The following is a 20,188-nucleotide window of genomic DNA, read 5'->3' on the forward strand; positions in this document are numbered from 1 at the left end:
CCCTCGCCCCGCCCCACGTAATTACAGAGCGGGCCGGGGCGTATTTATAGACAAGGCTATAGATAGCGACCACGGCGGGGGGAGGGCGGTTCCACCGAGCAGAGGGAGCCTGCTTGGGGGCAGAGGCCAGAGACCCCCCCGACCAACAAACAGGATAGGTCCAAGGAGAGGAAAATGGGGGGGTGAGGTAAGGGAGCCCGAGAGCCCAGGTGCGAGGGAGCAGAGGTGAGAAGAGGGAGCAGTGGACTCTACAAGGGTCCAGGGAAATGGGGTCACTCAAGGACGTGGGGCGCCTCCGAGCCGGCAGCGCCTGAGGAGGCCGCTGCGCTTGGCGCCCAGCGCGCCCCCACAAACGGGCACGGCGCCGGGTCTGCCCGGAGCCCGCGGCGCGGCCGGAGCGAGGGCCTGAGCGAGCCGAGGCGCCGCCGCCCGCTGGCGCTGGCAGGGCACGAGCGAACAAGGCGCCTTTGAGAACCAGCCGCCCCCCTTCCTCCGCCGGCCGGCCCCGCCCCCAGCCTGGCACACCCTCTTCCCCCCTCCCCGACAAAGCTCGCCTTGTGTCCCCCACCTTGCGCCGCCTCTCCAGCCCCAGGGAACCTCAGCGCCGGCGTCGAGGGAGCGCGTCCTAAGCTCCCAACCGGATACCACCCCCAAGCCCATGCCCATACAGTCACTTCAGTCCAGAAACACGGATTTTAATTTGAAAGCGATTTTATGTGTGAGTGAAAGAGAGGGGAGACGAACCCCAAAGAGAAGAGACGCAGGGCAAAAATCATGCAGCCCCAGCACCCCATCTCTGTGGGCTGGCCACCTCCCCTCAGTTCTCAGGCCAGGATCATGTGTCCCCAGCCTATGCTGTGTGCCCAGGGCTGGGGGAGAGCTGTGAAGGGAAGGGCTGGGGACTGCACTCACCAAACCATCCCCTGCCAGGTCCTGTTGTCACAGCCCAGGCCCCTTCCACAAGTTAGACAGGAAGAGATAGGAGAGGGGGAGAACTGGGAAGGCCAGTGCTTGGAGAGCCCCAGGGACAGACCATCTCAGGGCCCTGCCTTTCCCAAACACCCACCTCCACCACTGGCATTTCTTAGTCAACCTGGGAAAGTACAGTACTTCTTTGAGTCTAACTGCAAGTCTCTATCCTCAGAGGAAATTAAAAATAGCAGATCATTCCTACATGTCCACCAGCCCCTTCACCACCACCACCACCTTTTTTATTTTTCAGTCTGACTGCAGGAGGTGACGTGTAAAAGGGGACATTAGACAGGAGACAGTGACAGGGCCCTCCCTCTTCCAGAGAGGTGCCCATCTGCCACGTTTGGGAAGAGAGAGGCCTGTCAGAGCCCTACTCCCATGTCTATCAGTTTGGGGGGCCTGCCCCCCAATATCCATCCCTGGGGGAGTTCCCCATTTCTTCTTTTCAGATGGGGAGCAAAGTGAGGCAAGATGAGAGGGAAGCAAGGTCCCAGAAGCAGGGCCAGTGCTTTGTGCCAGGGGAAGGCCAGGGGGTGAGAAATCACCCCAGATCATGGGAAACCCCAACACATTCAGAGACTCAAGGCCACTGAAAGGAGATGTCCAGTCCTCACAGGGACCTGGGGTCCCCTCTAAATTGGGATATCAAGCAAATCTCTTGGAGGGTTTTTGGATCCCCTTGGAGGTCTTGGTTTTGCCTGTACTTCTCACCCCAAGGTTCTGGTAACGTGGCCCTTCCCACCCTGCCCCAGGGCTTGGAGTCCCTGTTGGTTGTGTGCTCCTCAAGTGTGAGAAGCACCATGTTTGGGTCTAGGCTCAGGCCAGCTGATGGGGAGCCTCGAGCATCTCCATGAGGAAGGTGTCAATGGGGGTGTCGCCAATGAGCTTGAAGAAAAACAGATGCTCTAGACATTTAAGGCCGATGGACCGGAGGGCAGGAAGACGGAGCAGCAACTTGGCAAACCTAGGGTGGAGGTGGGAGGAGTGAGAGCTGGAAGCACACAGGGCCTGAACACACCCTCATGGCACTCCCCACTCCCATGGGCACCTCGGTCCCCACGACTCCATCTCACCGTCCCTGCTGCTCAGGGTACTTCTGCTTGCAGTAGGTCTCCAGTGATGCATACACTTTCTCCCGCAGTACCTCCACCTCGCTGGGGTTGGAGAGGCCCTTGGCATCTGGGATGGCAGGGAAGAGACGAGGAAGAGGAAGGAAGACAAATCAAATCAGAACAGACAGTAGATGTGGCCCACAGGACGCCCCTTTTGGGTTCCACCTGCTTGCCTTTTACCAGATGCCTGGCAAGGGAAGCAGGGCCCACTGGGTTTGTGGGATAGGGTCAGAAGGGAATGTATCAGTAAATGTGGGTTTTTCCTCGGGTAGGTGGGAGATTTCCGGGTTGAGGGTCTTACTGAGGGGATAGTTGGGTAACTTAGGAGTCTCTGGAGAAGAGGAGGCTCCAAGGTTGCCTTGGCCTTGAGAGATAAGGGTAATCCTCCTCTTACCTGGATTAAACAGAATGATTGCCCTCAGGCAGCCAAGCTCTGTCTTGTCCATCCTCATGTCACGCATTTTGGACACTAGCTCTGTCAGCACCCTGGAGAGGGACCTGCAGGTCACTCAAAGGTCACAGCTCAGCCAGCCTTGGACACGGACCAGCCTATAGCCCCACCCCTTCTACCAATATGCCTGCCCAGTCGAGGGCCACTGACCGATCAAAGATGGCTCCCACACCCGCAGAATGGGCTGAGTTGCGGTGCACGTGAAGACCTGTGGCGAGGAGGATGCCGTCTCGAACATCAATGGATCGGTGGGAGAAGGAGGCAATGAGGAGCTCGTTCCAGCCTGGGTGGGACAGCAAGGGTCAGGACAGAGATAAGGCCATGGGATTCAAAGCACATCAGTGGAAGAGAAGAAGAAAAGAGGTGGCCAGGTCAGCTAGCTTGGCTCCCTCAGTATGCAAGGTATGGCCACTGGGGTCACTAAAGGTCAGGAGGTCAAAGAGATCCAAGGTCACTGACCTGCCCGCAGCAATATGACCTGGTCATCCAGAGGTAAGGAGGAAAAGTGTGGGATCCTCTTCGCCCACTCAACAAGTGTGAATAGTTGCTTGTCAGCTGCCTGACAGATGTTAGTCACAGGGTCATTTGGCTGCAGGGGACAGAGGGTAGGAGTTATGGAAGGTCTGGAGGTATACTGGCAGCCTCCTCATAAGAAGCTTTTGACACCCCTTCCTTATATATAGTCTTCCCTCAAGCCCCAACTAAACCAATCCCTGTAAGTCAGACTTCTCTTCTGGCATTAGTGTAGATGATTACTTATTTCAGACCTGCCTGTGGTCCTGCCAGTGGGTTGTTTTGGGAGTGGGGACAGGGGAGCAATCACACCCGCTTCGGGTGTTTAAAAGATCTTGTTTGGCCACACTTCCAGTCCCAAGCAATGTTAGGAGGGTTGTGAGGGGAAGGGAGGGGGAGGGGACATAGAACAGACCTGGATTCCCTCCCCCAAACCCCCATCGTGAAGAAGAGTGGATTAGCCCCATCACTCACGCTGCTGCCGCTACCCCCGGTTCCCCCAGGACCCTCAACGCTCTGGTCACTCTTCTGCTCCACAGCAAGCTCTGCCTCCAGGATCCTGTCCACAGGCATCTCCTCAGGGGCTCCCCCAGCCCCCTCCCCATCCCCGTCCTTGTCCTTCCCCCGCTGACGCTCCTCTTGTACCGCTGTGGGGGGAGGGGGGGCGGAGAAAAAATGGAAAATCAGCAGCCAGCCATGAAGGGGTTCCACAAATATCCTTAGGGCCTTATCAGGGTGTCATGGCCCTTGAGAGATATTTATAGGAATTGGGGAAGTCACTAGAAACAGTGGACTGGAGGAAGCCTGGAGGCAGTGGTTATAAAAGGGCAGATAAATAAGTCAAGAAGGGAAGATGAGGGTAAAGGAATTAGGGAGGAATTTAAATGGAGGCCTACTACATGCTAAAAAACATGCCAAGAAACATGCTAAGCACAGTTTAACATTCATCCAAACATCATAACAATGCTGTGAGCTCATTCCCATTTTCAAGATGAAGAACATGGGACTCAAACAGATTAAATAGTTTGTCTACGTTCACACAATACACGGCAGGTCACACAAATGAATCCAAGTGTGCCTGACTGCAAATCTTGTGCTCTTCTCACTCAACAAAATAGTCAGTAAAAGGGGCGTTGGCCTGGGTCTTCAGAGATGTGAGTTCTCATCCCAGTCCTACCACTCTTTTGTGCATGACCTTGGGAAAGCCAGGCCTCAGGCTCATCTTCTCTAAAATGAGGGGTTTGACCAAGATACTCTCTAAAATGTCTCTCTCAGAACTTTGGATCTGCTTAAGAGGACAGGATAGAAACACAGAAGAGGGAAGGCAAGTCCTGAGATCTTCAGTAAAATCTATAGCTTATAAGAGTGTAGTGTCCCAAAAGTCACAGCAAAGACCACAGATAACAGGAGATGGAGACCAGAGAAGGCACATGGGATCAAGGAGAGGAGGGACTATTCAGATTAGAGAAGGGGAGATAAAAAATCCCATTATGGGTGAGGAAAAGTTATCCTACCCTATGACCAGACTGGGGAGGAGTCATAGGTACAGGCCACACAGGCAGAACCATTAAGAAGGAAACTCAAAGGCCAGAGCAGAGTACCAGGGAGAAGAGCTGATGAGGAGGGGAAAGAGAAATCAAATATCGCCCTCTAGAGGGGAGAGAGAACAGTAGGCCTTCCCAAGAGATACAGAGCATGGGGTTTCCTTCAATCTCCCCTTTCCTTGGCCCCTCCTCCTTCCTCTCCCATTGAATGGGGTGTGAGAGAAAGGGCCTGTGGTCTAGGTAGCCTGGGTGGGAGGTCCTTACCCTCCCTCTTCATGCCTGTGGCCAGGCACTTCTGATAGCGGCAGTACTGACAGCGGTTGCGCTGGCGCTTGTCCACCGTGCAGTCTTTGTTGTCCCGGCAAGAGTAGGTGAGGTCCTTGCGGATGGTGCGCTTGAAGAAGCCCTTGCAGCCCTCACAGCTGTAAACCCCGTAGTGTTTGCCTATATGTGGAGAAGAGAATTAAGAAGGTTGCATGGAGATCCCTTCACCATTAAGCAAGAGTGCCAATTTCTGACCCCCAGCAAAACTTAATTTAAATCTTCCTGTGTTTGCCAAATACACAGCCGGGGAACCAGGAAGTGGGGGATAATCTAACCCCACTCTCCTCACTGTTCAGAAACCCTCTAATAGCCCCCTTTTCCCTCTGATCAACCCCCACCCCGTCCCACATCTGAGCTTCAGGCTCCTTACTCTCATCAGGCCTCCCCCAGGTAACATGCTCTGACCCAACCCCATAAGCCTTTGGCAATCCCACAGGTGATGGCAAATGTCCCAGACTCTTTCTTTCTTCCTCTCTGCTGATCTTCTGAGCCCCATACCTGAGCTTCTGTCCCCACAGATTGCACAAAGCCGTTTGCCAGCTCCAGGGCCACCTGGAGGGGGTGGACAGTGCAGGCCCCGGACCCCTAAGACTGGTGGCTTCACATCTTCAGGGGGGCCAGACCCACCCCCAGGGAGCGACACTGTTGAGTTAATCTGGGATGGGGGAAATAGGGAAGTCACAGGAAGACTCATTGGGAGGGAGAATCTTGCAGAAATGATGGAAATCACACCCTACCACTAGGCAGGGCCCTGCAATGCCCCCAGAGGGCATTATTTACACTGCAGTCTATGTGAAGGGCCACCCCTGGAACACAACCCCAAAGAGAACAGGTATAAACAGTTTCCCTTTGAAACTGCAACACAGTGGCCCTGAAGGACATGTGTCTTAGAAGAGCAGATGGGACCAAAAGGGCAGAAAATCACAGATAGATCAATAGGATATCAAGAACACTGGGATTCTTTTATAGCGTTGGGAGGAAGCATGCACTGAAAGATCAGTCACCTCAGGAAGGGCAAGGGGTCTCACAAGGACCACAGGCCTGCCAAGATTAGATGACTGGAAGGTCAGTGGGCCATGGGGAAGTTCACACAAGGATCTGGGGTTATAAGGAAAACAAGGAAGTAAAAGTGGAGAGGCAGTTGAGTGGGTCACAACCTCTCACCTGGGGGCTGCTGACAGGCCCGGAGAATCCTGGGGGAGCTGGAGGGGGCAGACCAGGGGACCCCATGGAAGAACTGATGACTGGGAAGGGGGAGCCCAGTGGGGGTGGCGGCATAGGGGGTGGGGGTGGCACCCCAGAGCCTCCAAGGGATGAGGCTGCTGAAGGGGGTAGGGGTAGCCCAGGAGGAGAAGGGGGAGGGACCCCCTGGGGAAGGGGATTTGGGGAGGAGCTGTCTGGACTTCTAGAGTCTGAGAGAGGGGTACAAAGAGGCACAGAGACACACAAAGACAGGAGAGACAAAAAGAGAAAATGAGTCATTGATCATCCACTGGAGACTTTAATTCTCTAATACCCCACCCTGCCCATACCCAGCCCACAGCACCCGTCCCCAAATCCAGTGTAACTCCTAACTGTGGTAAGAGATCGGGGCTGACAAAGGAAAGGAGGATAGTTCAGGTGAGGTAAAATTCCAAGCCAAACGCCTCAATAAATGCCAGGTCACCCCAAGCCAGACGTGTCTCGTGGGTGGGGCAGCACGTGGGGTGGACCATACAACCCCTCCATTCCCAGCTTATAGCAGGGTTGCTGAGGCGTGCAGAGGAAAGAGATAAGGGGAAGAGACCCCTTCTAGGACGCAGGATCTGCCTTCAAACGTCCCAAGTCCTCAAGCTCAAGCGGAGTCGTGTCCTTCCCACGCCTGGGACCTACGGTGCACAGGGCCTCAAGCGGCCAAGGCTAGGAGGGCGGAAGCTCCCCCCTCCCCGCCCCGCCCCGGGGAGGAGGGCGCTAAAGCCTTCGGGAGGGAGGGGACGCGTGTTTACAAACAAGGGGGCGGGAGCGCCAAGGAAAGAGCATCGGGGGAGAGTGGGGGGAGGGGTTGCAGATAACGCGGTCAGTAGCTTGCCTGCCCGTCCGCTAGGACACTCACCCCGCCCGCTGTCGCCCATCCCGTCCCGTCCAGCCTCCCCCGGCTCCGGCTCCGGGGTTTGTTGTTCTCCGGCCGCCGCCGCCGCAGCCGCCGCCGCGGGATCCAGCCAGGGCCGTCGCCGCCGCCACCGGGACGCGACCCCACAATGCATTTCTTTTCGCACCCCCACCGGCCCACACTGCCCTGCGGCATGCCGCTGGGGGAGGAAGGGCGGGCGAGCGGCCCAAGACATGATCGCTGGCTGAGTGTAGGGATACCGAAGAGGTACAAGGGATTCCCAAGGATTGATCGGAGGACTAGCTGAGCACGAGGAAGGCCCTGAGAAAACGACTCTGGCCCGGATCAGGTCGAATTAAGCTCTTTGCTCTGCTCTGTACCAAAATGACAGCGCCGATGTGGCAGCCATCTTTGTACAGACGGGAAGTCTCGGCGCTAGTTCCCGCCCCCTCGTCTAGTTGGAAACGGAGGAGGCGGTCTCCTCTGGCCTGTTAGCCCGCCTCGCCCACCCTCCCCTCAAATAACCTCCTCGCTTGCGCACGCGCGTCAGGGCAGGGTGGCTTCGCCGCTACCGGAGTGCCACCATATTGGTAAAGGTATCAGGACGAAGGTAGAACGGAACTTCCTGTTCTCGCGGGAGCTTAAGGTGGGACTGCCACGTCCGAGCAAACCGGGAAAGGAAAGGATCCCGAGCCGGTGAGAATTCCCTGCTTTTCCCTACGGTCCTTTCCAGGCCTTTTCCCCACCTAATGGGTCATAGAGACGAGGGCCCAGAAGTTTGTAAAGTGGTGGGTCAAAGTATAGAGTGGTGTCCCAGGGGCCCAACATCTGGGAGGGGGTTCGGGATAAAGTGAACGAGAGTCTTGGGAACAATGTGGGTGGGGACATAATGGAATTGGGGAGCGGCCCATAGAGATGGACAGAGGGAGCGATTGGAATAAAGCGGACCCTGCATAGGTATAGAGTTGAGGGTCAAGTGGAGTCACTGTCTCTGTCCCTCTGGTCAGCGTGATGGCCAGAGACCTGAGGGCCCCCCACTGGGTGGCCGTGGGACTGCTGACCTGGGCAGCCTTGGGGCTGCTGGTGGCCGGACACGGGGGTCATGGCGACCCGCACGAGGACCTGCAAGAGGACTTCCATGGCCACAGCCACAGACACTCACATGAGGATTTCCACCATGGCCACAGCCATGCCCATGGCCATGGCCACACTCATGAGAGCATCTGGCATGGGCATACCCATAGTCACGACCATGGACATTCACATGAGGATTTGCACCATGGCCATAGTCATGGCCACTCCCATGAGAGATTCTACCACGGAGAACATGGACATGACCATCAGCATAGCCATGGAGGCTATGGGGAGTCTGGGGCTCCACGCATCAAGCAGGACCTGGACACTGTCACCCTCTGGGCCTATGTGAGTCCCCAGGGGATGGGGGAGAGAGGAGCTGGTTCTGGATTGTTGGAAAACTGCGCACTATTTGACCCTTGACTCTCCCTCACCAGGCACTGGGGGCCACAGTGCTCATCTCTGCAGCTCCATTTTTTGTCCTTTTCCTTATCCCTGTGGAGTCAAACTCTCCCCGGCATCGCTCTCTACTCCAGATCTTGCTCAGTTTTGCTTCTGGTGGGCTCCTGGGGGATGCCTTCCTTCACCTTATCCCTCATGCTCTGGGTAAGTAACCTCTGACTTTTACCCAAATCTTAACCTATTTTATTCTTTGGGGAAAAAGGGTTCTTTTTCCGTTGTAATCCCTGACCTTCCAATGCTCACCCAAATGTACTACACCCTATGGATCAGGTATTCGCTGATCTGGTTTTTTTTCTCCCTTCCAGAACCTCATTCTCACCACCCTCTGGAGCAGCCTGGGCATGGACATTCCCACAGTGGTGAGAAAGAGAGAGATGGGGACAGGAGTTGGGGTGCTAGAGGTCTTTCTCTTTCTATTTTTCACCTCCTGCACTTGAGGAGGAGTCTGGAATCCACATCTCCTTTAATGTCTCAATGCCTCCATTCCCAGGCCAGGGCCCCATTCTGTCTGTGGGACTATGGGTTCTCAGTGGAATTGTTGCCTTTCTTGTGGTGGAGAAATTTGTGAGGCATGTGAAAGGAGGACATGGACATAGTCACGGACATGGACACACTCATGGTCACGCACGTGGAAGTCATGGACATGGAAGACAGGGTGAGCCCAAAAACAACCTTCCTGCCTCAGAATCCCCTCATCCTATGGCTCTCAGAAGGGAGAGAATATGTCAAGATCTCTGTTCCCCACTCTGACCAACTCCTTTCTTCTCTCAGAGTGTTCTTCAAAGGAGAAACAGAGCTCAGAGGAAGAAGAAAAGGAAGCAGGGGGGTTGCGGAAGAGGAGAGGAGGGAGCACAGTACCCAAAGATGGGCCAGTGCAACCTCAGAACCCTGAAGAAGAAAAAACAGGCTCAGGTAAGGGCCCGGGGATTGGTGAGCATTATCATGAATCACATGCAATATGGGCCATGGGTAACGACAGACAGCTGTCTGGGAAACACTGAGGGGCTGGGTGTGAAGTGGACTCTGAGGAGAGATGGGAGAATGGCCAGGACTGGGACTGGTGGTGGTGGATGCCTCTGATCATTTTGTCTTCTTGTCCTATACAAGACCTGCGTGTATCTGGGTACCTGAATCTGGCTGCTGACTTGGCACACAACTTCACAGATGGTCTGGCCATTGGTGCTTCTTTTCGAGGGGGCCGGGGGCTGGGGATCCTGACCACAATGACTGTCCTGCTACATGAAGTGCCCCATGAAGTTGGGGATTTTGCCATCTTGGTCCAATCTGGCTGCAGCAAAAAGCAGGTTGGTGATAATGTCTATCAAACATGGTTGCCTCAAACCCTTTATTTCTGCTCACTCACCCAAAACCCAAAACTGCCTCGCATTAGTTCAAACAAGTCATACTGTCATTGACAACAAATCCTGTAGAAACGATGGAGAAGAAGTTCTGTTTTCTTTGTCCCATAGCTTGGTATTTCTTAAACTGGTCTGTAAACCATCGAAATGGTTTATGGGGGTCTTACACACACACACACACACACACACACACGCACACACCCCCCACTGCATCAGAAGGTTTATGGAAAGGACCTCTTTGATCTATAAGATTTTTCAGAAATTGTCTATTCTACATCCCCCCTTTTACCTTGCTTTTCATTTTCCAAAGACACATACCCTACATCTATATATCTGTACCCCACTAACCACTTCTAAACCACTAATAATCTTTAGCTGTTGGTGAGTGCCTCTCTCTCTTTTCTGCCCACCAGGCGATGCGTCTACAACTACTGACAGCAGTAGGGGCACTGGCAGGCACAGCCTGTGCCCTTCTGACTGAAGGAGGGGCCATAGGCAGTGAAGTTGCAGGTGGTGCAGGTCCTGGCTGGGTCCTGCCATTCACTGCAGGTGGCTTTATCTACGTAGCAACTGTGTCTGTGTTGCCTGAGCTGTTGAGGGAGGCGTCGCCATTGCAATCCCTTCTGGAGGTGCTGGGGCTGCTGGGGGGTGTCGTCATGATGGTGCTGATTGCCCACCTCGAGTGAGAGGTGGGATAAACCACCTCACCCCTGTCCCAAACGTCTGCCCCTAACTCCAGGTCAGGGGTCTGTGGAAGTTGGAGGCCATGGCCTGGGACATCTGCCAAAGGAAGGAATTGTAACCTAGGAGAATGGTGACATTGGCATTAGGGCCTTCAAGATTTGGCAGTCTTACTGGGGCTGTAGAGGTGAGAATGAGAGGCCAGAGGGACCACAGTGTTGGGCACTGCCTGACCATGTTGTGGGGTATGGAGAGCTAAATGGGTCCATGAAGAAGGCTGGAAGGGAGAGGGGTGATGGCAGCCTACCTGGTGTCCCCTACCCTACCTGTTCTCAGAGGACCAAGCTGCTATGCAGAGGGTTCTCCAGGGTCCCTCCATGACTCCCACCAGTTGGTGGGGGCTTCAGGGAAGACCAGAGCCCTGGGCAGAGGGGGTAACAGGAGGAGTCTGGGATAAACATCAATTAAACATCAATCGTGTGTCCTGATTTGGGGGGATGGGGAGAGGGTTAGTTGGTGATTTCATGGCCTGATTTTTTTTTTGTTTGTTTCTATTCTTTTTATATCACTGTGTTTGAATCGAAGGGGAGGGTGGTGACCAGAAATAAAGTCCTCGGATCTTCCACCCCACATGCAGTGTTTGTCTTTTTGTGGGGGAATGGGGCCCTTGTCTTCCCCGACTCCCCGGCGGGCCCCCAAGCGGTTGTGTCTGGCCACGCCCCCGCGGTGGGAGGTCGGCCAGCGGAGGTGGCCGCAGATGGCCTAAGTCTGCCTGGGCTGCGATTGGCTCCGGCTTTGCCTTAGCCTCGCCCTCTCTCCGCTCGGATTGGCTCGGTGCGGGGGTGCCCGCCCACCCGCAGCCCACGATGGCGACTCGGCTCCCGCTCAGGCTCCGCTCCGCGCTGGCCCTGGTCACAGGTTGAGGGGGTGCTCTCTGAGGGCGGGTTGGGGTGCCGGAGTGATGTCAGGGGTCGCGGCCGCTGTAACCTCTGGCCCCTTGTCTAAATTTTACTAACTCTGCGTCCCGTGACCTCTGACCCCTGCCCACTCCCCCCCACCCCCACCCCGCGCGTTGTCTCCTACCTCAGGTGCGGGTAGCGGCATCGGCCGGGCGGTCAGTGTGCGCCTGGCTCGAGAGGGGGCCGCCGTGGCCGCCTGCGACCTGGACGGGGCAGCAGCACAGGAGACCGTGCGGCTGCTGGGCGGGCCGGGGAGCAAGGAGGGGGCGCCCGGAGGGAACCACGCTGCCTTCCAGGGTGACGTGTCTGAGGCCAGGACCGCCAGGCTCCTGCTGGAACAAGTGCAGGTGAACGCCAGGCAACCTTGCCCCCTTTAAAGCTATAACGTTGCCTCCACTGCTCCCGGCTCTTTGTGTTTTTTGTTTTTTGTTTTTGGTGTGTAACCTACCCCTCCTATAGGCCTGCTTCTCTCGCCCGCCATCTGTCGTTGTGTCCTGTGCGGGCATCACCCGAGATGAGTTTCTGCTCCACATGTCTGAGGATGACTGGGACAAAGTCATAGCTGTCAACCTCAAGGTGGTGACCTCTGAACCTGTGACTTCTGCCCGCCTCCCCAGCCTGGGGAGGCAGTTGGAGGAGGGCTGTCACCCCAGCTGATCTTTTCTGCCTTGTTAACGTTTCCTGCCAGGGCATCTTCCTAGTCACTCAGGCTGCAGCCCAAGCCCTGGTGTCCAGTGGTTGTCATGGCTCCATCATCAACATCAGTAGCATCGTAGGAAAGGTCAGGTTGAGTTGGGACAAGGTCAGCCAGCCAAGTGAGCATAGAGAGAAGAGCCCCTCCTTGAGACTCCTGACTCATCCCAGATCTCTGACTCACCCATAGGTGGGGAACATGGGGCAAACAAACTATGCCGCATCCAAGGCTGGAGTGATTGGGCTGACCCAGACTGCAGCCCGGGAGCTTGGACGGTTGGTCACATGCTTGGGGGTGCTGGGGAGCTTTGCTGAGGCACGTGTGGGTCTAAGGGGACGGTCAGTGTTTAGCCCTCTCCAGAGTAAGCAGTCACTCTCCTTCCCACAGACATGGGATCCGCTGCAACTCTGTCCTCCCAGGGTTCATTGCAACACCCATGACACAGAAAGTGCCACAGAAGGTGCTGGACAAGGTAGGAGGCTGTGGGTGGAAGGCAGAATCATTCAGAGACCCAACCTCTCTGGGCTTCACAGAGAGAGAATGCTGGACATCGTGCCTGGCAAACAGTAGGTATTCAATAAATGTGTGAGGCATGAAAACAAAAAAGGGTCACAGACTAAGTTTTCAAAAAATCCATAAAAGAAACTTTCAGCCACACACGAGCGTTTCCTTACAGGTGACCAGAATGATCCCGATGGGACACATGGGGGACCCTGAGGGTGAGCACTGAGTAGGGAGGAGGGCCTGGGGAGGGTGCCTAAATGAAGAGCTCAAGGTTTGTGGTATTTCTGAGAGACTGGTGGTTGGGGTGTGTATGTGTGTGTGTTTGGGGGAGGGGATGTCTTCAGTGGGAGATGATGGCTACTTTATGTCTGTGGGAGTAAGTAGGATTGTGCCCTCTCCCCACCATTCCCATAGATGTGGCAGATGTGGTCGCATTCCTGGCATCTGAAGACAGTGGATACATCACAGGGGCCTCAGTGGAAGTCACTGGTATGAGGCCAGCATGGGGAGAGAGAGGGCAGAGAACTGGAACCCAGACTATATGAGAAAGCAAGCGAGGGGAGTCTGAAGCCACTGTGGGAAGGGCAGAGGTTCCTGAGGCCAGGGACAGAAATGGGCTCCCCCCAGCCGTTTGTCTCTCCACCCATGCATCTGTGCAAATGTTTCTGCCCTCCCAGGAGGTCTTTTCATGTAACTGCCTCAAGGACCCTGGACTCTGCTTACTCCCCCACCACTCTGCTCAGCCTCCTGCTGATGAGGACTCTAAGTTCCCAGGCTACAAAAGGGGTGGCAGTGTATGGCTCAGGAATGCTGAATATGGGAGGCAGGGGTGCTTGTGACCCTAATAAATTCCAAATCCTCTTCCCTGCCACCTCCGGTTCTTCTTGTGTCCAAGCTCTCAGACCCTTCCCCACCTCCCCCTCCTGTCCCTTTCCTGAAGGATTGTTCCCTTTCACTGCCTGGTCTCCCAGGGCAACCCCCGCCGCCGGGTGTGAGAGGAAAGAGTGTGTGTCACTGTGTATGCATGACACTCTAGGTCTTTTTGGAGGGAGGGGTTTCTGCATCACCCCCTTCCACTGCTTCTTCAGCACCACTCCTCACCCCCCAGTTCCCTGGGTCCTTATGGTCCCCAAAGGTGATTTGTTCATGGCCCCATCGTGGTGTCCAGTCTGGCCTTGAGAGGGGGGTCTTGGAACAGGTGGCCCTCCCCCACCCCTCTCTTTTCTCTGAGTCACCCCACCCCTTTCTCTCCACCTTACAATAGCAGCAGCCGGCCTGGGGTCGGATGGGGGGATTAGGGGAGGGGGCCAGGATTAGGGGAATGAACCAGCCGATGAAAGGGGCTGGAGGAGAGCAGAAGGGAGGGGGTTGGGAGGAGGAGGAGGAAGGGGAGGGGGTCTGCGCTAATCGACTCTGGCTCCCACATAAGGACTGGCCACGGACTGAAGGAGAGGACAGGGAAGTAGGGGGGAACTGGGGTGGGGGGCAAGGGGACCCATTGCTGCCTTGTTTCAGAGACAAGCCACCCCCTGGCAGCTGCAGCCCAAGTAAGGGAGCCCTAGCTCGGGCTGGCGGGGACAGGACATCCACCACGGTCTCCCCCACCCCATCCCCTACCCTCAATGAGGATCGCTCTACCCCTTCCTCTTCTCTTTCCTCCTTGTCCCCTTCCTTTACTCGAGAGTCCTGGAAGAGGCTTCTGCCCACTTCCCACTCCAGACATTCGGCCCCTGTGTCTCCCACCTACACACTCACCCCCCCCCCCATGGGGGCCCCATCTTGTGTGTGTCCCTGCTTCCGCGTGGTGTCTCCGTCTCCCCGTCCCTCCCGTGCGCCTCCCTCCCGCGCCGCGGGCCGCGGCTCTTGATTGTCCAAACGCAATTCTCGAGTCTTTGGCTCCGGCCGAGAGTTGAGTCTGGACGTCCAGAGCCGCCGCCCCCAAACCTCGAGGGGGAGAGCGGGTTGGAAGGTCCAGGGAGACCCAAAGCGGAGGGCGGAGGGTGGAGCAAGTCCCCACGGTGATAAGGGGGATCCTGGGTACATCTGGACCTAGTTGCGTTCACAGGACTGTAGGGCTAAAGCGGCAAAGGATCTTTCGCAGCTTTTCCCCCCCGGGATCCTGGGCTGGGGTTTCCGAGAAGTTGTGTGTGTTGGGGGTGGGTGGAAGGGTGATCCTCAGGGCCGCCAGGGGACTCAAGAGTCGGGGAGATGGCCCGTTTCCCGAGCCCTCCGTCCCCTCCCGGGGTCTGAGAGATCCCAGGCCCCGCCCCCGGAGCGGAGGCCCCGCGTGGGGGCATCGGGTATGGAACGGTGGCCAAGGTTGTTGGCCGCGCGACGCTGCCAGGCCGGGGGCGGAGGCCGTGGTCTCCACGTGGCGCAGGACTCACGGGACGTCGGCTCCTCACGTGGGGCGGGCGCGTCTCGTGGGTGGGAGAACCCCAGCGTCCATGTCCCGTCCCACCCGCGCTGCGAGTGGCGGATGACGTCTCCGCCTGCGGGGGACCGGGGGGGGGGCAGACGGAAGTGACGTAGGGCCCCAGCGCCCGGGCCATGGCGGCAGCGGCGGCTGGAGCTGCTGTCTGAGCAGCGGCTGCGGACCGAGCGAATTCGGCCCAGGAGCCCGGGCCTCGAGAGAGGCGCGGCGGCAGCGGGAGTGCGGACTCCCGGAGCCGGGTGAGGGGCAGCGGAGGCGGGGGCGGAGAGGGGCGCCGCTGGAGGGGCGGGGTCTGCGCGAGGGCGGCCCCCCTAACACCCTCCTCCCCACCTCCCCAGCCTTCCTCTCCTCCTCCGCGGCAGCGGAGCCCTGGTGGGTGTCTGTGCCTGGTCACCATGACGACGCCGGCGAATGCCCAGAATGCCAGCAAAACGTGGGAACTGAGTTTGTACGAGCTGCATCGGACCCCGCAGGTGACAGGGATTCTCCTTTCCCAGCTTACCCCCTCCCCCCAAACCCCTCAATCCACGGACCCCATCACACAGCCTCTTTCTCATCCTTTGCTCTATTCAGCCCTGCTCGATTCCAGACTCCCTGGTCCTACCTTTGAATCACCTTAATCTTTCCGAAGCACTTTCACATTTAACTCATTTAATCCTCAAAACAACTCTGCCAGAGAGGTAGAGTATTACTATCTTCATTTGAAAGATAGTAAACAGACACAGAAATAACCTTCGTGTTCCTCAGTTCAGCATCATAGGTCAGTGCACATAAGACTCACTTTGGGAGTTTATTAAAAATCGATCTTCATGCCCCCTAACATTCTGATTCAGTAGCGGGATGGGGCCTCAGAATCTGCATCTGTAACAAGCACCTTAGGGGATTCTGATATAAGTAGTACCAGAACCACACTTTAAGAACTTCTATTGAATAAATTTTCTCCAAACCACAGATTTGTCCCCACCCCTAGGCCTCTCACCAAACCTCAGATCCTCATATTCCAAAGCTACTCTTAGTTAATGGATACTACTCCTTTCTGTTCTCTATTCTGTCCAAGTCAATGGCCCCCTCTTTCTCTGAATTCCCATCCTCCTCTAGTGGCCAGCATGGATACCCAGATTCTGCCATCTCACTGTATTTCACAAAACGCTTATTTCATGGACTGCTGGTTTCTAAAAACTCCTTTCCCCGCAACCCACGCCACCTTCCCACTCACTGGTGCCTCTAGGAAGCCATCATGGATGGCACAGAGATTGCGGTTTCCCCTCGGTCGCTGCATTCAGAACTCATGTGCCCTATCTGCCTGGACATGCTGAAGAATACAATGACCACCAAGGAGTGCCTCCACCGATTCTGCTCTGACTGCATTGTCACAGCCCTGCGGAGCGGGTAACTCGAGAGCCATGGTTGAGAGGGGGTGAGGGGTATGGAGTTGGACCCTCTCTCTGGTCCTGGTTCAGCCTAGGCTCCACTTCCCTGGACTGATGGCTCAGGACTTCCTTTCTCCTACTCCAGGAACAAGGAGTGCCCTACCTGTCGCAAGAAGTTGGTATCCAAGCGATCCCTACGGCCAGACCCCAACTTTGATGCCCTGATCTCTAAAATCTATCCCAGCCGGGAGGAATATGAAGCCCACCAGGACCGAGTGCTCATCCGCCTCAGCCGCCTGCACAACCAGCAGGCACTGAGCTCCAGCATCGAGGAGGGGCTGCGCATGCAGGCCATGCACAGGTGCAGGGGTCAGGAGAGAGGCAGAAGCAGGACTAGTGGGACGGGTCTGTGGGTCAGATTCCTAGTACTGTCTTTACTGCCTGCCAGCTTCTAAGCCTCAGCATCCTAAGAGCTGAGCACGGCCTGATCGTTAGGCCTGCAAATCATGGATGTAAATTGCAGCTTCGTAGTAAGCAACTGGCACTGCTATTCTTAAGAAAAATATAGTTTATCCTCTGACTTTCTAGAAGTTAGAACAGTAGAGTGATTTTGAGAATAAGCTCTGGATTCATACTGCTGGGGGGTATTAAATCACTCACTTCCTAGGCCAGCATCACTTAGCCTTTAATGTGAACCCACATTACCTGTTGGTCTTGTTAAAAATGCAAACTCTGATTCAGTAGATCTAGAGGTGGGCCTGAGGGTCTACCTTTCACAAACTCCCAGGTGATGCTAGTTCTTGGACCATACTTTGACAGGAGAGGGCCTGTGATCTCAGACAAGTTACTTAACCTCGCTAAACCTCAGTTTCCTCAGCCATAAAACAGAAATAATTACCTGCATCGTAGGATTTGTTGTGTTAGGTAAGGGGATCGGTGCAAAACACTTAGCAGAGCACTTGGCACATAGTTAATGTTTAATGAATATTAGGTATTGTCATTAGGATTTCCCTGATCTCTTACTTCTCTGAAGCTTAAAATCTAAGATCTTATCCTTGATGCTTTCTAACCTTAACCACTTGCTTCTACAGGGCCCAGCGTGTGAGGCGGCCGATGCCCGGGTCAGATCAGACCACAACGATGAGTGGGGGGGAAGGAGAGCCTGGGGAGGGTGAGGGGGATGGAGAGGACGTGAGCTCAGACTCTGCCCCTGACTCTGCCCCAGGCCCTGCTCCCAAGCGACCCCGTGGAGGGGGTGCAGGGGGGAGCAGTGTAGGGACAGGAGGAGGTGGCACTGGTGGGGTGGGTGGGGGCGCCGGTTCTGAAGACTCTGGTGACCGGGGAGGGACCCTGGGAGGGGGAACTCTGGGCCCCCCAAGCCCTCCTGGGGCCCCCAGTCCCCCGGAGCCAGGTGGAGAAATTGAGCTCGTGTTCCGGCCCCACCCTCTGCTCGTGGAGAAGGGAGAATACTGCCAGACTAGGTGAGGAGCCCTGTCTTTCCCCAGACCACTGAGAAACCAAAGATCACAGAGATTTCCATCAGAAGTGGGCTTTTCTCAAACCCAGCCCTTTTCGAAAGCCCCTACCTCCTTTCTTCATTTGAGGCTTCCTGTGCTCTAAACCGGCCTTTTCTTCCACTCCAGGTATGTGAAGACAACTGGGAATGCCACAGTAGACCATCTCTCCAAGTACTTGGCCCTGCGCATTGCCCTTGAGCGGCGGCAGCAGCAAGAGGCGGGGGAGCCAGGAGGGCCTGGTGGGGGTGCCTCTGACACTGGGGGACCTGATGGGGGTGGTGGGGAGGGTGGAGGTGCTGGAGGAGGTGATGGTCCTGAGGAGCCTGCTTTGCCCAGCCTGGAGGGCGTCAGTGAAAAACAGTACACCATCTACATTGCACCTGGAGGCGGAGCATTCACGGTGAGAGCCTCTGAGGGCAGTGGTATGAGAGGGGGAAGGCAAGAAGGGTGGGCTGGGGCCACACAGAACCAGGAGCCTGACCGCGGAACTCATCCGCCCTGTTCTCTCCCTCTGCATCCTCCATGCCCTTCTCCCATCTCTCCGTGTGCTCCTGCTTTGCCCTGTCCCTTGTATTATTCCTTTTTCCTTCCCTCCTCCCTTGGTCACCTTTTGCCTCTCATTCATCCATTTCCTTTTCCATCTTCTCCAACTTTGTTCTGTCTGCCCCCTCCCTCTCCCTTTTACCCCCTACCTAGACGCTGAATGGCTCGCTGACCCTGGAGCTGGTGAATGAGAAGTTCTGGAAGGTGTCTCGGCCACTGGAGCTCTGCTATGCCCCCACCAAGGATCCAAAGTGACCCCAGAAGGGACAGCCAGAGGATGGAGACCATGGGATGTCCCTGTGTCCTGGCCCATCACCCCAGCTTTTTTGTCCCCCACTGCCCCCCCCCCCCGCCGGCCAGCCAGCAAGAGGACACAAATGAGGACAAGTGGCTTTTATACAAAGTATCTATATCAGATTCTTCTATATTGTACAGAGCGAGGCACACGCCCCCATCTGCTGCCTTTTCTATTGCCCCCGGCCACCCATCTATACAAGGCGTGGGGAAGCAAAGAGCCCTTCCCTTTACTCCCTCCCACCAACAACAAATGTGCTTTTTTCTCCTCTTTAAAACCTGCAGTGCTGTGTCTCTGTTTACCGGGGGTATACAAGAAAAAAAAAAAAGAAAAAAGGTTGAGAAGGGAAGCCTAGAAATCACGTAGGATTAGCCTTGGAAATGGGGAGAAAATGTCCGAGGTTATTCACCATGTTCTTTCGGAACCTCCAAACTGGCAAACACGGACGAGGACAGAAACATGCGTGAAGCTGGGGGAGAGGAGGAAGAACGGAGAGGTGTGAAGTCAGATCCCAAACTTGCCTCCTAAAACCTGAATTGCCCAGACTTAAATCCGTGGTTCCAATGCAAAGGGAACGCAGGAAAGTGGCTCAGAAGAGAAAGGCATGTTTGTAGACACGGACTGGACCGTGATGTTCCGAAGGGAAATTACTCATCCCTGCGAAGAGCTGGTTTCTGTAGCTGCGTGGAAAAAAAAAAAAAAACAAACAAAAAAGCCAGGGCGGGAGGAGGGAGCGGGCAGGGAGACTCGCTCCCTGCTCGACGTCCCTGCAGCCCCCTCGCGCCACCTCTCTGAGCAGGGCAGGCAGGGCTGGGACTGCGGTTCAGGGCCGCGCCGCTGTGCCGGCCGGCGGCGCTGAGCGGAGGGAGGGCCGCCCGAGTTGCCGTTTCGTGCTCGTCGGGCCGGCTGACAGCGGAGCGGTGGGGGCGGAATGGAAAACCGCGGCTGCAACCTCGGCTTGGAGTTCCGCGGGCGGGCCACGAGCTCCGGGCTGGGGGACAGAGGGGCACGACTGTGCTTCCCGGCCAGGGCAGTGCAGGGGCCAGGGGGAGACAAATTGCTTTTCCAGATGGGACTAATGCCACAAGCCTCACTTCCTGTTTCCGCTGCCCTTGGAGCCCTCACCCCACCCGCCCCAAATGCCTCCCCCTCGCTCAGTTCTTTCTCTGGCAGAGGAGCAGGCCGTGCGGGTGAAGCCCTCCTGGCCCTCCTGGTTCCGCAGACTAGGCGGCCGCCCGCCGACCCGAGGGCACCCTGCACCACCCTTGGGAGTTCTCGTTTGTTCCCCTCGT

The 20,188-nt window shown here is 56.1% G+C and overlaps 4 protein-coding genes across 9 annotated transcripts; 3 read left to right on the forward strand and 1 right to left on the reverse strand.

Annotated features, from left to right (window-relative positions):
* Positions 1-1,460: 1,460 nt before the first annotated feature.
* RXRB (retinoid X receptor beta) lies at positions 1,461-7,481 on the reverse strand. Of its 4 annotated transcripts, none has more exons than XM_069488884.1 (10): positions 7,009-7,481; positions 6,081-6,328; positions 5,415-5,571; positions 4,857-5,036; positions 3,523-3,695; positions 2,995-3,124; positions 2,686-2,818; positions 2,479-2,570; positions 2,046-2,151; positions 1,461-1,936 (listed from the first exon to the last, which is right to left on the reverse strand). In XM_069488884.1, the coding sequence occupies exons 1-10, from the start codon at positions 7,238-7,240 to the stop codon at positions 1,789-1,791; spliced, it is 1,599 nt and encodes a 532-aa protein (XP_069344985.1). In that variant the 5' UTR covers positions 7,241-7,481; the 3' UTR covers positions 1,461-1,788. The 4 variants fall into 4 exon arrangements, with proteins under 4 accessions (XP_069344985.1, XP_069344983.1, XP_069344987.1 ...); XM_069488882.1 differs by having other exon boundaries at positions 2,479-2,582; XM_069488886.1 differs by lacking the exon at positions 6,081-6,328 and having other exon boundaries at positions 2,479-2,582; positions 5,415-5,468.
* Positions 7,482-7,629: 148 nt separating this feature from the next.
* Positions 7,630-11,210, forward strand: SLC39A7 (solute carrier family 39 member 7). 2 transcript variants are annotated; one of them, XM_069488887.1, is made up of 8 exons: positions 7,630-7,701; positions 8,013-8,427; positions 8,517-8,685; positions 8,847-8,900; positions 9,032-9,196; positions 9,313-9,453; positions 9,649-9,845; positions 10,313-11,210. In XM_069488887.1, exons 2-8 carry the CDS (start codon positions 8,017-8,019, stop codon positions 10,583-10,585), a joined length of 1,410 nt encoding a protein of 469 aa, XP_069344988.1. In that variant the 5' UTR covers positions 7,630-7,701; positions 8,013-8,016; the 3' UTR covers positions 10,586-11,210. The 2 variants fall into 2 exon arrangements, with proteins under 2 accessions (XP_069344988.1, XP_069344989.1); XM_069488888.1 differs by lacking the exon at positions 7,630-7,701 and having other exon boundaries at positions 8,046-8,152; positions 10,313-11,193.
* A 222-nt stretch (positions 11,211-11,432) lies between these two features.
* On the forward strand, positions 11,433-13,608 carry HSD17B8 (hydroxysteroid 17-beta dehydrogenase 8). Of its 2 annotated transcripts, XM_069487924.1 has the most exons (9): positions 11,433-11,498; positions 11,669-11,886; positions 11,999-12,115; positions 12,228-12,320; positions 12,423-12,508; positions 12,621-12,705; positions 12,910-12,952; positions 13,152-13,226; positions 13,415-13,608. In XM_069487924.1, the coding sequence occupies exons 1-9, from the start codon at positions 11,447-11,449 to the stop codon at positions 13,429-13,431; spliced, it is 786 nt and encodes a 261-aa protein (XP_069344025.1). In that variant the 5' UTR covers positions 11,433-11,446; the 3' UTR covers positions 13,432-13,608. The 2 variants fall into 2 exon arrangements, with proteins under 2 accessions (XP_069344025.1, XP_069344024.1); XM_069487923.1 differs by lacking the exon at positions 13,415-13,608 and having other exon boundaries at positions 11,434-11,498; positions 13,152-13,402.
* Positions 13,609-15,012: 1,404 nt separating this feature from the next.
* RING1 (ring finger protein 1) lies at positions 15,013-19,173 on the forward strand. The gene is made up of 7 exons (XM_069487312.1): positions 15,013-15,410; positions 15,510-15,644; positions 16,400-16,560; positions 16,687-16,902; positions 17,633-18,022; positions 18,185-18,458; positions 18,755-19,173. Exons 2-7 carry the CDS (start codon positions 15,567-15,569, stop codon positions 18,854-18,856), a joined length of 1,221 nt encoding a protein of 406 aa, XP_069343413.1. The 5' UTR covers positions 15,013-15,410; positions 15,510-15,566; the 3' UTR covers positions 18,857-19,173.
* The last annotated feature ends 1,015 nt before the right edge of the window (positions 19,174-20,188 follow it).

Source organism: Eulemur rufifrons, chromosome 15 (assembly GCF_041146395.1).
Source record: "Eulemur rufifrons isolate Redbay chromosome 15, OSU_ERuf_1, whole genome shotgun sequence".
Classification (NCBI taxonomy): Eukaryota; Metazoa; Chordata; class Mammalia; order Primates; family Lemuridae; genus Eulemur; species Eulemur rufifrons.

Excerpts from the sequence above, each read along its gene's own strand:
- RXRB (XM_069488882.1), bottom strand. The coding sequence starts at position 7,240 with ATGTCTTGGGCCGCTCGCCCGCCCTTCCTCCCCCAGCGGCATGCCGCA. Across the intron at positions 3,696-4,856 it reads CACAGGCATGAAGAGGGAGG|CGGTACAAGAGGAGCGTCAG; the intron begins GTAAGGACCTCC and ends CTCCCCCCACAG. Across the intron at positions 2,819-2,994 it reads GGTCATATTGCTGCGGGCAG|GCTGGAACGAGCTCCTCATT; the intron begins GTCAGTGACCTT and ends TGTCCCACCCAG.
- SLC39A7 (XM_069488887.1), top strand. The coding sequence starts at position 8,017 with ATGGCCAGAGACCTGAGGGCCCCCCACTGGGTGGCCGTGGGACTGCTG. Across the intron at positions 9,197-9,312 it reads TCATGGACATGGAAGACAGG|AGTGTTCTTCAAAGGAGAAA; the intron begins GTGAGCCCAAAA and ends TTCTTCTCTCAG. Across the intron at positions 9,454-9,648 it reads AGAAGAAAAAACAGGCTCAG|ACCTGCGTGTATCTGGGTAC; the intron begins GTAAGGGCCCGG and ends GTCCTATACAAG.
- HSD17B8 (XM_069487923.1), top strand. The coding sequence starts at position 11,447 with ATGGCGACTCGGCTCCCGCTCAGGCTCCGCTCCGCGCTGGCCCTGGTC. Across the intron at positions 11,499-11,668 it reads CGCGCTGGCCCTGGTCACAG|GTGCGGGTAGCGGCATCGGC; the intron begins GTTGAGGGGGTG and ends CTCCTACCTCAG. Across the intron at positions 12,953-13,151 it reads ACACATGGGGGACCCTGAGG|ATGTGGCAGATGTGGTCGCA; the intron begins GTGAGCACTGAG and ends CCATTCCCATAG.
- RING1 (XM_069487312.1), top strand. The coding sequence starts at position 15,567 with ATGACGACGCCGGCGAATGCCCAGAATGCCAGCAAAACGTGGGAACTG. Across the intron at positions 15,645-16,399 it reads AGCTGCATCGGACCCCGCAG|GAAGCCATCATGGATGGCAC; the intron begins GTGACAGGGATT and ends TGGTGCCTCTAG. Across the intron at positions 16,561-16,686 it reads GTCACAGCCCTGCGGAGCGG|GAACAAGGAGTGCCCTACCT; the intron begins GTAACTCGAGAG and ends CTCCTACTCCAG.